At 41.6% G+C, this 12505-nt stretch overlaps 1 protein-coding gene across 7 annotated transcripts in view; it reads left to right on the top strand.

Annotated features, from left to right (window-relative positions):
• Positions 1–12505, top strand: part of TCF12 (transcription factor 12) — a 308625-nt gene that overhangs the window by 252187 nt on the left and 43933 nt on the right. For all 7 annotated transcript variants that reach the window (XM_073586987.1, XM_073586986.1, XM_073586988.1 and 4 more), the window contains one exon: positions 5720–5772. In XM_073586987.1, the coding sequence (XP_073443088.1) occupies positions 5720–5772 (53 nt within the window). The remainder of the gene's footprint in view (positions 1–5719; positions 5773–12505) is intronic.

Raw genomic sequence — 12505 nt, 5'->3', positions numbered from 1 at the left:
TCTTGGTTTAATTTTGCAATGGTTACAGGGAATATGTTAGCAGGCTTTTGTTATGTAAACTGAAATCGGCATGATGTAGGGGCCGAGATTCTGTTTCCACTGATGCTACCTACAAGGCTGTGTTTTACCGTTTCAATAAAATCTGTGTCTTATCAGAAAATTCGCTACAGGACTAGAGGTTTCGTGCCTTGTAGTCTTCTGATCTGTGTAATCCTGCCCCCACCACAGATTTTCAGCTTTCTTTCAATGTAAAGTGTACACAGAAATCTGCCAATAAGTGGTGTGCATTGGGTTAAACAGGGCTTAGCATTTTAAACACTCCTAGATATCTCATAGAAAACTTTGATTGTATTAAATCGTGCCATGCAAACCAGCAAGTGACACATTGCTGAAATCAGTGCCTACATCACACTGCTTTCAGATTCCATAGTCTGGTGACAGATTCCATATAAAGCCGGAAGTAGCACTCGGTGCAAAATATCAATATTTAATTCATCTCAGACTCCTCATAAATAAAGGGTTGCTTAGTACTAAAAATGCACACAAGCAAGACAGTGTGTGCAGTGAGCGCTGCTTTTCTTCCTCCAAACGCACAAATTTGTCTCTTTAAGCTAAGCACCACCTATGTTCCTTTCACTTGACGTTCCTGCTCAATGGAGGGTAGTATGATTGTTTGCGTTAGGTCTGTTTCACACATCCGTTTGTCACCATCAGTCAAAATCCGCCGATTTGCAAAAAAAAAAACGGATCCGCCATTTATGCGGATCCGTTTTTCCCCCATTGACTTTCATTATCGGCAGATTTTGACTGAGGATCGTCCGTTGCATCCATTTTTTTTTGCAGATCCGCCAAAATGTTGGCGTCCGCTGAGATCACCGAACGGACATTGCAATGTTTTTTTGGTGTCCGGATCCGTATTTTTCTCTTTTGCTACATGTTTAACCCTAAATCCAGTCTGGCTGCTGGATAAAATCTCTCTCTCTCCGTTCACACTGAGTTGCCCGTTCGCGCTCCACGATCCCGCGATGTAATCCTGCGAGATGCTCGTTCACGCTCCACGATCCCGCGAGATACCCGTTCACGATCCCGATCCATGATCCTGCGATATCCCGTTCACGCTCCATTATCCCGCGACATGCCCTCTCTTCCGGATACCGCTACATCGCCGTTTTTTTGTTTTTTTTTTTCTTTTTCGTTTTCAGGCGCGGTTCCTTTAAAATTCCCGTATCGGCGGATCCCAGTGCACCAACGGTCCGGTGGCTCCCGTTGGTGTTTCATGGGCCACGGATCCGTTTTCCGCCATTTTGGCGGATTTCGACTGACCTGAAAAACTTAAGTGTGAAACAGGCCTAAGGTGAATGGTGCCGAAGCCTCTTTCTGGACCATACACATTCGATTCATAGATTCATATCTGCAAAATGTATTGTTTTCTGTGGGTCTGGGAGACCACCTAATGTGTAAGGGGTGCTCAACTCCCACCACCCCACAACTCCAGAAGAATGGAGCAGTTGAATTTCCATATCCCTGAACCTTTATGCTCCCAGAGAAGACATACCATCACCATATGTGTGCGTCAGCGGTCTACCTCTTTCTTCCCATTAAAGAAGCACGCCTCCCATCAAAGTTTTTATCCTCTTCATATATTGCAGTCATCATATTATATAGTACAGTTTACTCACAATTGCTCATTTTGCCATTCTACCCAATAAATTCTTCTCTTTTCTCTGCTCTATGCAGAAACAGGAAGTCTCTTGTCCCTACATTTATCCGTTCCCTTCTTCACCTCCTGACTCAGTTGCTCCCTCATACCCCACCAGGGACTTTTGCAGTGACTCCTGAGCCATACAGTTGAAATTGACCTCTTGTGTATACATAAAGCTTAGATGGATTCAGCAAGTAAGTTTTTAATCGTTTGATGTCATAGACCCAATGGAAAAGAAAATAATTAACTGGGTAGAAAGGCAAAATGAGCAATTAGTACGAAGTGCCTTATAATATGGTGACTGCAATATATTAATAGGATGAAAACTTTGATGGGAGCGCTTAAAGCGAACCTGTCAGCAGTTTTGGCTGATCTAAGATACGGCCACCGCCTTTCAGGGCTTATATCCCATCTTATGATTGCCGCCTTCCTGCTTGCTTCATGGCTCCCCGGCATCGCGCTCATGCGCAGGTGTACTTATGTGCCCTGTTGAGGGCAGAGCAAAGTACTGCAGTGCGCCGGGAAAGGTCAGAGAGGCCCAGCGCCTGCTCACTGCAGGAATTTGCTCTGCCCTCAACAGGGCAGTTAAGTGCGCCTGTGCAGGAGCGCGATGCCGGAGACCATGAAGCAAGCAGGAGGGCGGCAATCATAAGATGGGAGTCGCCGGACCCGGCCAAATGCTGTAGATAAGCTCTGAAAGGCAGGGGCCGCATCATATAGAGGCCAAAACAGCTGACAGGTTCTCTTTAAGATCTCCTGTGTGCTGAACTGAGCGTATAAAGACAGTTATGTATGTATGGCAACTTTTTGCAAGAAGGGTATTTGCTATGGAAATGTATTATAAAGTGATGACACTTATTAGTTGCCTTGTATTCTACAATCCCTGACAGAAGTTATGTTGCTTACCTGTTTCACATTTCCGTTTTTTGACGTCAGTCAAAATCCGCCACATTTAGAAAAAAACGGATCCGCCCCTTTTTTGGTGGATCTGTTTTTTTCCCCCATAGACTTACATTAGCGGCGGATTTTGACTGACGGTCATCCGTCTCACCCGTTTTCTGACGGATCCGTCAGATTTTTAGCGGCTCCCAGGTGGAAGAGACGAACTTTGAAACGTTTTTTTCCGAGCGACGGTCCGCTATTTTGTATTGCGCATGCCCGGCAGACTTGCTCTGCCAGGGATTTTAACCCTGAATAGCGTTCCGGAAAGTCTGTGAGAAAGAAAAAAAAATCTCACTCACTCAATCACACTCACTCTCTCACACTCTCTCTCTCTCTCTCTCTCTCTCACTTTCTCTCGTTTTTCCAGGCCGCGGTTGCTTTAAATTTCACCCTTTTTCCCGGCTGCAGCAGATCCGTATACATAACAGATCCAGTGGCATTAGTTTGGCCCATGATGGACACGGATCCGTTTTTTCACCACCTGGCGGATTTTGACTGACCTTGAAAGACGGAAATGTGAAACAGACCTTATCCATGTTATGTAAATAAAAGCTTATATAACCTGGCGTTAAATTCATCCATTGGTTGTATAAATTATTCTTTTGAAAGCCGAAACCCTCCAAAATGTGGTTTAGGTTAAGAAAATAAATTGCCATCAATGCAGAATTATTGATCATTTAATGGACACAGAATGGTCAGATTTTGGCAAGACAAAAGTTTTGTCGGCCACATAAAGTAATGTGATATTCAAACAAATTAACTTAAAATACAAACATATGATACATAACATTGGTGAATGAAGTTATGGTGCTATTAGTCATATTTAATATTTTGTGTGACTTCCATGAGCCTGAAGGACTGCATCCATGCGGTTCAACAATGATTCATACAACTTATTAATGAAGTCATCAGGAATAGCAAAGAATGCAGTCTTACACGCCTCCCAGATTTCATCTAGATTCTTTGGTTTTGTCTTCCATGCTTCCTCTTTCATCCTACCCCAAACATGCTCAATGATGTTCATGTCTGGTGAATGAGCTGGCCAGTCCTTGAGCACCTTGATCTTTTTTGCCCGGAGGAACTTTGTTGTAGAGATGTATGTATGGAGATGGAGCACCATCCTGCTGCAGAATTTGACCCCTTTTATGATTTGGAATATAAGAGGTAGCTAATACTTCTTGATATTTTAGGCTATTGATATTGCCTTCCACCTTGCAAATTTTTCGCACACCCCCATACTGAATGTAACCCCAGTCCATGATCTTTCCACCTCCAAATTTAACTGTTTCCTGGGTGTATTTTGGATCCATGCGGGCTCCAGTAGGTCTCCAGTAGTATTTGTGGCAGCTGTGGTGTAATTCTACTGAAAATTCATCCGAGAAATCCACCTTCTGCCACTTTTCCAGCGTCCATCTGTTTAGCAGGCTGTGGGCATTTCCAAATGCCACATGGTTTTTTATTTGCCTTTTGTTTAGTGCTGGCTTCTGGGCACTGATTCGACCATGAAGGCCATTTCGAGACAGAATCCTACAAACTGTTCTAGTTGACACAGGGACTTGAGGTGACCAGGCCTGTTGGAGCTCTGCTACGGTGGAAGAGGGGCTTGCTTTGGATCTTCTAAACAACAAACGTTCCTCCTGAGCAGTTGTCTTGCGGGGTCTGCCGGACCTGGGCTTGTCAAACACATCTCCAGTCTCTTCGAATCTTTTTTTAATTCTTTGTACTTGACGCTGAGACACATTAAAGGTGCCAGCCACCCCTGCAGTGGATCTGGTCTTGAGCCTCTTGATAATCCAGGCTGATTAACCAATCATTTACTGAGCACATTTGAGGATGTAAACTAGGATTGGGTGCATTATATGACCAGGCAACAAAACTTTTGTCTTGCCAAAATCTGACCATTCTGTGTCCATTAAATGATCAATATTTGTGCATTGATGACAATTTATTTTCTTAACCTAAACCACATTTCAGAGGGTTTCAGCTTTCAAAAGAATAATTTATACAACCAATGGATGAATTTAACATCAGGTTATAAGCTTTTATTTACATAACATGGATAAGCGACAGAACTTCTCTCCGGGAGTGTAATTAATGTTTCCATATCATGCTTCATTATAGTTTATAGCCAGGCCAATATGGCTTACACGCTCTAAATAGACTGGAATATGTATGTTTACAACAAATTTATGTTCTACTTGAAAATATTGCGTGAAATTGATATGCGGCAACAGATAACGAGTTCTGTGACAGCCATTCTTCGGTTTGCATTCTGTTTTTATGCCGTTTGTGTGCCTGTTTCAGTTTACAGACTCCAGTTAAAAAAGGTATTCCTGTCCTAGAATATTTCTAGGTTATATCCTAACAATATAATGTGTCTGTTCTGTGGTATTCCTGCCAATCCAGAGAGCAATGGAATAGAGGTCCCTTTAGTATCTCAACTACTCAGGATCTGCAGCCCTATTAAAGTTATTGGGGCTGTACTGTAGTTCCCTGCACATCTGATGACCGTCAGCGCCGCTGGGCAGTAGAAGACAGTGAGGATTGGTCTTGATCCCCGTAGTTATATGAAGTAGACATCAATGTTAGAACTCTACATGCAGTTGACAGAATGTAAATGTAATGGTAAAGGAGTAGGTTTGTGTTGCTGTGACCCTCAAGCTTGGATTGTAAGGAACCCCCTGATATATTCTGCAGGTTACCTTCATCTATTTAATATGAAATCTGTAGCCTTATGCTAAGGGTATTAGTTATCTGGAGACAGGCCATGCGTAAAAGTTTAAATCTTTTTTTTTTTTTTTTTTGTTTATTTGGTCCAGAACAACTGATCGGATTCAGGTGTTTCATTTGTTTTATGGCTCTGTGAAATCAGCGAAAACAATAAAATTTATATTATAGAATATATACTCGATAAAGGCTGTAAGTACCATGAGAAAACCACAAGCAAGCACATTATTGAAAGTGTCCTGAGCTACAAAAATGATGATTAATATTTTGTACAATAAAGATATATAAACTTATTTTTTTAGTAGATGACGTTACATTGTTTTTTCTTTTTGATTTTGCAATCTGCAGATCCTGTACAAACTAAGAAGATAAGAAAAGTCCCTCCTGGTTTGCCTTCTTCTGTAAGTACTGGTTGCATTCTTTGTATTGTGGAATAAACTGGGTTCTTATGACCATAAACATAGGTCATACCCATCATTATTTATCCTGATTTTCCGCGGTGACCATAAACCGACTGTCTTGATCAATGTAGAGCTTCATTAGGTCTAAAGCCACATTTGATGTTTAGTTCTTAGATTCACGGCAGTGATTTGTAGCACCGTCATATGCTCCTGTCCCCTTGTCCCTGTCATTTGAATTCCTCTCATGGGAGGAGAACAGGGCCAGAAGCTGTCAAAGAAGATCTCCTGTACAGGTCTTTTGATGTTTAATTAGTCATTATGTTGCTGAGCAGGAGGACAGACAGAGATTAATAGCCAAGAATCTTCAAAATTTACATTTGTAATAATCCCAATGGAGCCGAAGACATTAAGATTCGGAGGACACGTACAGCTCAGCTTGCCTTGGTAGGACTGAGGTTATTAATATGCATAAATCACCAAGTCATATGTTCAGTGTGAAACCCTGGTGGATTTTAAAGCTTTCATTAAGCCTTTCCTAACTTCAGCCTAGCATCAGGAAGGCTTTCAAGCAACTAGTTTGTTGATCCCTCTTTGCTCTCAAATATATCCTTAGAGAATAAAGGGCTTTGATGAAAAAGGTTGCAAGGGTTTTGGTTGGAGGGAAAAAGCATTAATGGCTGTGATAATCTATTGCTATAGGGCTGTTTTGTGGTATTAAATATGCTTTATTCTTTAACGGAGGAAAATTGTTTGTAAATGAATCCGCATTTTAAAAATCCACGTGTAATGAAAATCCCTGCTCAGTGGAAGAAGTTTGACTCAGTCTCTCTCTGTGTCTCCCCCTCTCCCGTTTTCCTCCCTCTATTTAAGAACAAATGAGAGAGGAGGGGGGAGAGCTTTGCTGCCTTGCGGGGCACATCTCTTTGTTGTGTAAATGGATGGAGGGCTTTTATTTGGCAGTACTTAACACTTGGGCGCAGGTGCAATTGGATGAGTCATAACTCAGAGCAGTTTTGTTTGAATGGAGCATCCTCCGTAGTCTTCACCGCTGCGGCACAGGGCACATGCGTTAATCAGGGATTGATGATACGGCTCAAGTCTGAATATTTGCTTTCTTGTAGAGTTTTCCTGTAAAAACAACGCTGGAGTTTGAAATGTGTTTGTTACCTTGTTTGCAGATGGAGCCGATATGGGTTCTACTGCCCGGGGCAGCTGGGCTCTGAACCTGCAGTCTACCTGGAAGCCAGGACTGCAGCTGCAGGCACTCTTAAAAGCTTTTGCTTGCCTAAGCACTTGGGCCCCACTAGAGGCTGAATAGCTGCTTGATAAACAAAATGAACACAATGCTTCAAATCATTTTCCCGAGGCCAGGAATATTTTTTTTTCTTCCATTCCAGCAGCTAAAAATAGTTCAGCAATTTACATTTTAACAGTTGTGTCTAATTCAGGGTAGACTGTACTCCGAGCCAGATGATTTCTGCTAGATTAACAAAAAAGTGTATTAGAAATGACAGAGCAGCCAAAACACAGAGCAGTCCAAGTTTTATTTAATTCCTGATGATGCTTACAACTTAAATATGCCATTAGTATCTAGTAGATGCCTTATTTCTCATTGCTCCGCTCTCGTTTTGCATTGCAATCTCTTTCATTTTTTACATTTATTAAGTCTTATTAAAACATGGATGTGCCTGGCATCAGGAACGTTTATACTGTGCAACCAGATACTCAACAGAATTTATGGTCCTTGCTTATAACCAAGTATAGGGGACAATAGACCATGTCTATTAACACTGGGTTTTTGGTTGTTATAGCTTTACATACAATGACTCATTTTACACTGGGGCTGAATATAGCTGTACAGTAGTTGTGAGAATGAGCTGTATAATGGTCTAGAGCCTGGCGAGCTAAAGATGGTATAAGGTAAACTAGCGGACTATTGATCTTCCAAGTCCTCACTTCTGCCTTTATATAGTCTGATGTCTGTGACCCCATGGAGTTCCCAGACATTTATGGAACATGGCCCAAGTAAGCCAACATTATCGGAAAGTTTAGATGGTTATAAAACTTTTTTTTCTTTTTGTTAGTGTACCATGATAAAAATAAGCCATTTAAATGGATGAGCGGCCGTACATCAATTGTTCCATTTTTCTATTTCTTCCATTATAGAGAAACTGTCAGCAAGATTTTCTAATATAAAATAAGGACTTGGCTGTGATGGCGCTGGAAGGCCGGGGTCACATGAGCGTATAACACGGCCCAGTGTTTTCCGGTGATTTATCCTATGCACTCGGCCCAGTGTTACTCCATGGGGCATTGCAGATTAGCGATTATTTTCTCATGTCGATTCGGCATGAGAGAACAATTGCAGCATGCTGCGATTTGCAGCGAGACTTCGCTCACTCGCACCCATACAAGCCCGATATACATTGAGACAGGCAATGGAGGAGATGGAAAAATTAGTTTCTCAGTGTCCTCCGCACCTGTGCTGCAATTCTCTCTTGAGAGAGGATGGGAGCACCGTGCACTGACACTCTGCTCATGCTCGCAGCAGAGCAGGAGCCGAGTATCATTAGCATATCGCATCGGATGCTATACACTAATGTGACTCCAGCCTAATACTGATTATAGTGACACCTTTGGTGAAGAAATCTGCTTTGTTGTTCTTTGACGTTTTCTGCCAATAAGATTTTGGTGCGCAGGGGCTGGACATTGGATCTTCTTCTCCCCGTGTATGATTCCTCCATCTGCCTTCAGTCAATGAATGACAGGTCACTGCTGAGATTTCAAACGGAGATGGCAGATCATTAACAGATTGGAGGCAGGTGGAACGGCCGGGGAATCACAGACAGGGAAGAGAAGACCCAGTGCACAATCCGGCCCCTGTGCACCGAACTCTGTCATTAAAGAAAAGCAATTTCTCCACTAAAGGTATCGGTGTCATCAGCATAACTGCACCATCACAGTCATGTCTTAACTTTTCATTACAAAATCATGCTGACACATTGTCTTTACGACACAAGCTGAAACATTCCTTTTAGTGTCCTATTTTTCGTGTTCCTTAACACCGGTATTGTGTGAGTGGAATGAGTGCCGTGCTTTTGACATATTATGTGTAGGTTTGATTCCTGTTGAAAAGTATTTGTTGCACTTCTCTTTGCGGTGTCTATACATACTCTTATATTTAACAAACTAATGTTCATTTCTGTGATTTGTGCCTGTTTTTTCTCTTGTGCAGCATCGTCTTGTGTCTGGATAATGGCTCCACCTGCAGGCCAATTAGAGAAACTACATATGAGCAGCAGCATAGGGACTTGCTCTCTGTAGTTCTTTTACGTTGCATTGTTTGAGTTTAATGAGAAGTGGCTAAATGCCCTGCATGTGGTTAAAGAAATCGCTATAGCAGACATGAGTGTCACAGCGAGGGAGCATGCATTCTCCGAGGCGCTCAGCGCCGTCACATGCTATACGGTAGTGATGTGACAATTGAGCACACTTCTAAACTCCCTTCACAATTGCTCTTCTGTTGAATGTTGTCAGACTAACACACTCCTATACGAACTCCAGATTAGTACACACTTCTTGATCTTTGTAGATTACCATTCTGGAAAAAGTTTTTAAACTAGTTTTCTGTAGTATTCGGAAAGTTTTTTCTGCCTTTTAGTGACCCAGTAGGAAAATCTGTTCAAGTATACATATCCCCAGCACAAATATTTATAGGATTTTATGTTTAGACATTAATGTCCCATTACAGCGTGGTTTCTCCTAGCTTCCTGTGAGGTCTGTAAGTTCAATATGTTTACATAGCGATTATTACACAGGCAGTATTGGTTAATAGTCCCCTAGTCCTGATACAATCTAAATATTTACTTGTGTGAATGATGTGCTCAGCCAGGACTCTCGGACGTGAACCCATGTTTATACACTGATATTTATTAGAAGGATGCCATTTTCTGCCATTTCTTTTTCCAAAGCTCTGAATGTCATTCTTAAAAGTGCGTTTTCCTGTGCCGATAGATCAGTGATGCTTTGGTAAGACATGATCCTTGGGTTCTGTTAACACCATCTTGTAATATCTGTTTGATATTTTCTTATGTTGTAATAATTATCACAATTGTCTCATGATATGTCCTTTTAAAGATCACTAGAGGACTAAGAAAACGAGCCCATGTCCTCTATTCTGATGTACTTGGTATTATTGCTCAGAATAATACATTTAAACTACAAGGACGCAGGCCGAGGCAAATACTAGTTTAGGATTATATGAATAATTTAGTCTTTCAGAGTGCTTGAGGTTTTGTGGTTGAGTAAAGTGGGGATGAAATTTAATACTCTTTACTGACAGTAAGCTTACATGACAATTGATTTTCATTGTAGTTCTAAAGAGTAACTCAAATAGCACTTGACATCTGAAAATATTAACCCCTTCTACAAAGATGCTGTCGTTGGTTGTATTTCCCACTTGGCAGTTCTAAAAAGTTAGGGGAAAATAATATTCTAAAAATATTATATACTAGCTGAAGAGGCCGGCGCTGCCCAGGCATAGTAACTAACTGTGGTTAGTTATAGCAAGTAATAATTATCCTCCATCCCATAGACCCGTGCCCATATACCCAACATACCTATCCTCCGTCCCATAGTCCCATGCCCATATACCCGTCATACATATCCTCCATCCCATAGTCCAGTGCCCATATACCCATCACACATCCTCCATCCCATAGTCAACCATTATGACATCATAATGAGCGGTGGGGCTTGCAACCTATGATGACATCAGTGTCGCCATTGCAACCATTATGACATCATGAGGGGAGGGGCTTGATACACACTTTTTCCCCATTATTTAGATAGGGGCAAAATTGTTTGGTGAATTGGAACGTGCGGGGTTAAAATTTTGCCTCAAAACATAGCTTAGGACGCTCTCGGGGTCCAGACGTGTGACTGTGCCAAATTTTGTGGCTGTAGCTGCGACGGTGCGGATGCCAATCCTGGACATACATACATACATACATACATACATACATACATACATACATACACACACTTGAGCTTTATATATTAGATAAATATTGTAAAAATTAGGCCTAGGGCACACAGAAAAAATTGCCTAGTGTTCTGATTTGTCACCATTCCCATGCTATCTTTCTCATTGGTCCCTCGTACCATCATCCGCCTTGACCCTGGCAACATGTGTTTATTGAAGGGAACCTGGCACGTGAGTCATGTTGCCCAAACTGGCATGAATCAGACCCTGGCTGCACCGTGTTTTTCTCTTAAACGCTCCCGCTTTTCAGAAAAAGCATAGTTTGTAGAGTCAGTCAGGGACCGTAGGCAGAAAATAAGACCTTCTCATGGTGACCTGGAAAACAAAGGTTACGTCAAAAGAAGCAAGACCCTGATCATGGTTTCATTATAGTTTACAAGAAGAAAGACGTGAAATAGACCGCTGTACGCAGCTGATTATTATGAGGAACAGATCTATCAGATTCACTAGAAGACATTTTTTTTAAATGACACCCCCCGTCATCCCGCCTCGCTCCAGTGATTGACAGGTCTCTCCCATGTGTACATAGAGAGAGAAGATCTGTCAGTCTACTAAAGAGGTGTGGGGAGAACATGGCCTGCAGTCAGCGCCGGACTTGTCTTGTTTCTAACATTATGGCTTTTTAAATGATGTTTTCTCTGAAACTTCAGATTGTTTAAGAGAAAAACAATACCTGCCTGCAATTGTACGGTTAAACTGATTCATGTTTCCTGTACTTTGGACAGCATAGCTCAAGTGACAGATTTCACGCTGGCAAATCATAGATGACCCATTATCAGGCCAGCACTGCCAGGCTCTAAGCAGCTATGATCTTTTATATTCAAAAACGGAATTCATTTTCTATGATCTAAATCTGTAATACAATGGCGTCCACTTGTGTACCACTCTAGTACGCCACCCACATGGGAACGCAAGTAAGGGAACAGGTAGCTTTCCATCTGTAATTAGACGGGCCTCCCTGTGCGTCAGACCATGTAATCTGTTTGTTTCTGAGGCGCACACAGTTTGCTTAGCTGCACAGTGCTGGGTTGTGAATGGAAACAATTTGGGTTAGGGAGTGCAGGTCAGTTCACTGCTACTTTGCTGACGACATAGTGTCTGAAATAAAGTTTAAAAAGTCAACTCTGTCTACAGCTGGCTTAATATGTCAGAGAGGCTAGGCGGATTAACCCTCTATAGTGATTAAGTTGAGGTTGGAATAGTTTGAGTATTAGCAGAATGCAAATAAAACCCACAAGATCAGGCTCTCATTTAAAAAAACATATATTCGGTATATAGTGAACCTGACCACTTATGTTCCTCAAAATAACTAACTGTGTACACTGGTTTATTAAGTATTTGTGTCTTTCTTCTAGATTAAAGAATAGGTACATATAATGAAACCATGATCAGTTGTCTTGTTGCTTTTATTGCAATCACTGTGTCATTTTTGAATGGCCTCTGTTTCTGAGGACTGTCATGCTTTAGTTGTGTGTTTATAGGGCTCATGATGTGTGTGCCGTTTTGTATCCTTTTTTATATCTGTTAAAGCAGGATTTACAATCTCCGAAATCCAATGTGGACAGGGCAGCCCTATGGCAAGTGTTGAGGGCAGTGGGCACAAATGGAATGGGTATGTTTCAAATATATATATATATATATATATATATATATATATATATATATATACTTAGCTGACCAAAAATGACA

This window comes from Dendrobates tinctorius, unplaced genomic scaffold (assembly GCF_039654945.1).
Source record: "Dendrobates tinctorius isolate UK_male_01 unplaced genomic scaffold, ASM3965494v1 ptg000097l, whole genome shotgun sequence".
NCBI classification, from domain to species: Eukaryota; Metazoa; Chordata; class Amphibia; order Anura; family Dendrobatidae; genus Dendrobates; species Dendrobates tinctorius.
This window is presented reverse-complemented; position numbering and strand designations above follow the sequence as displayed.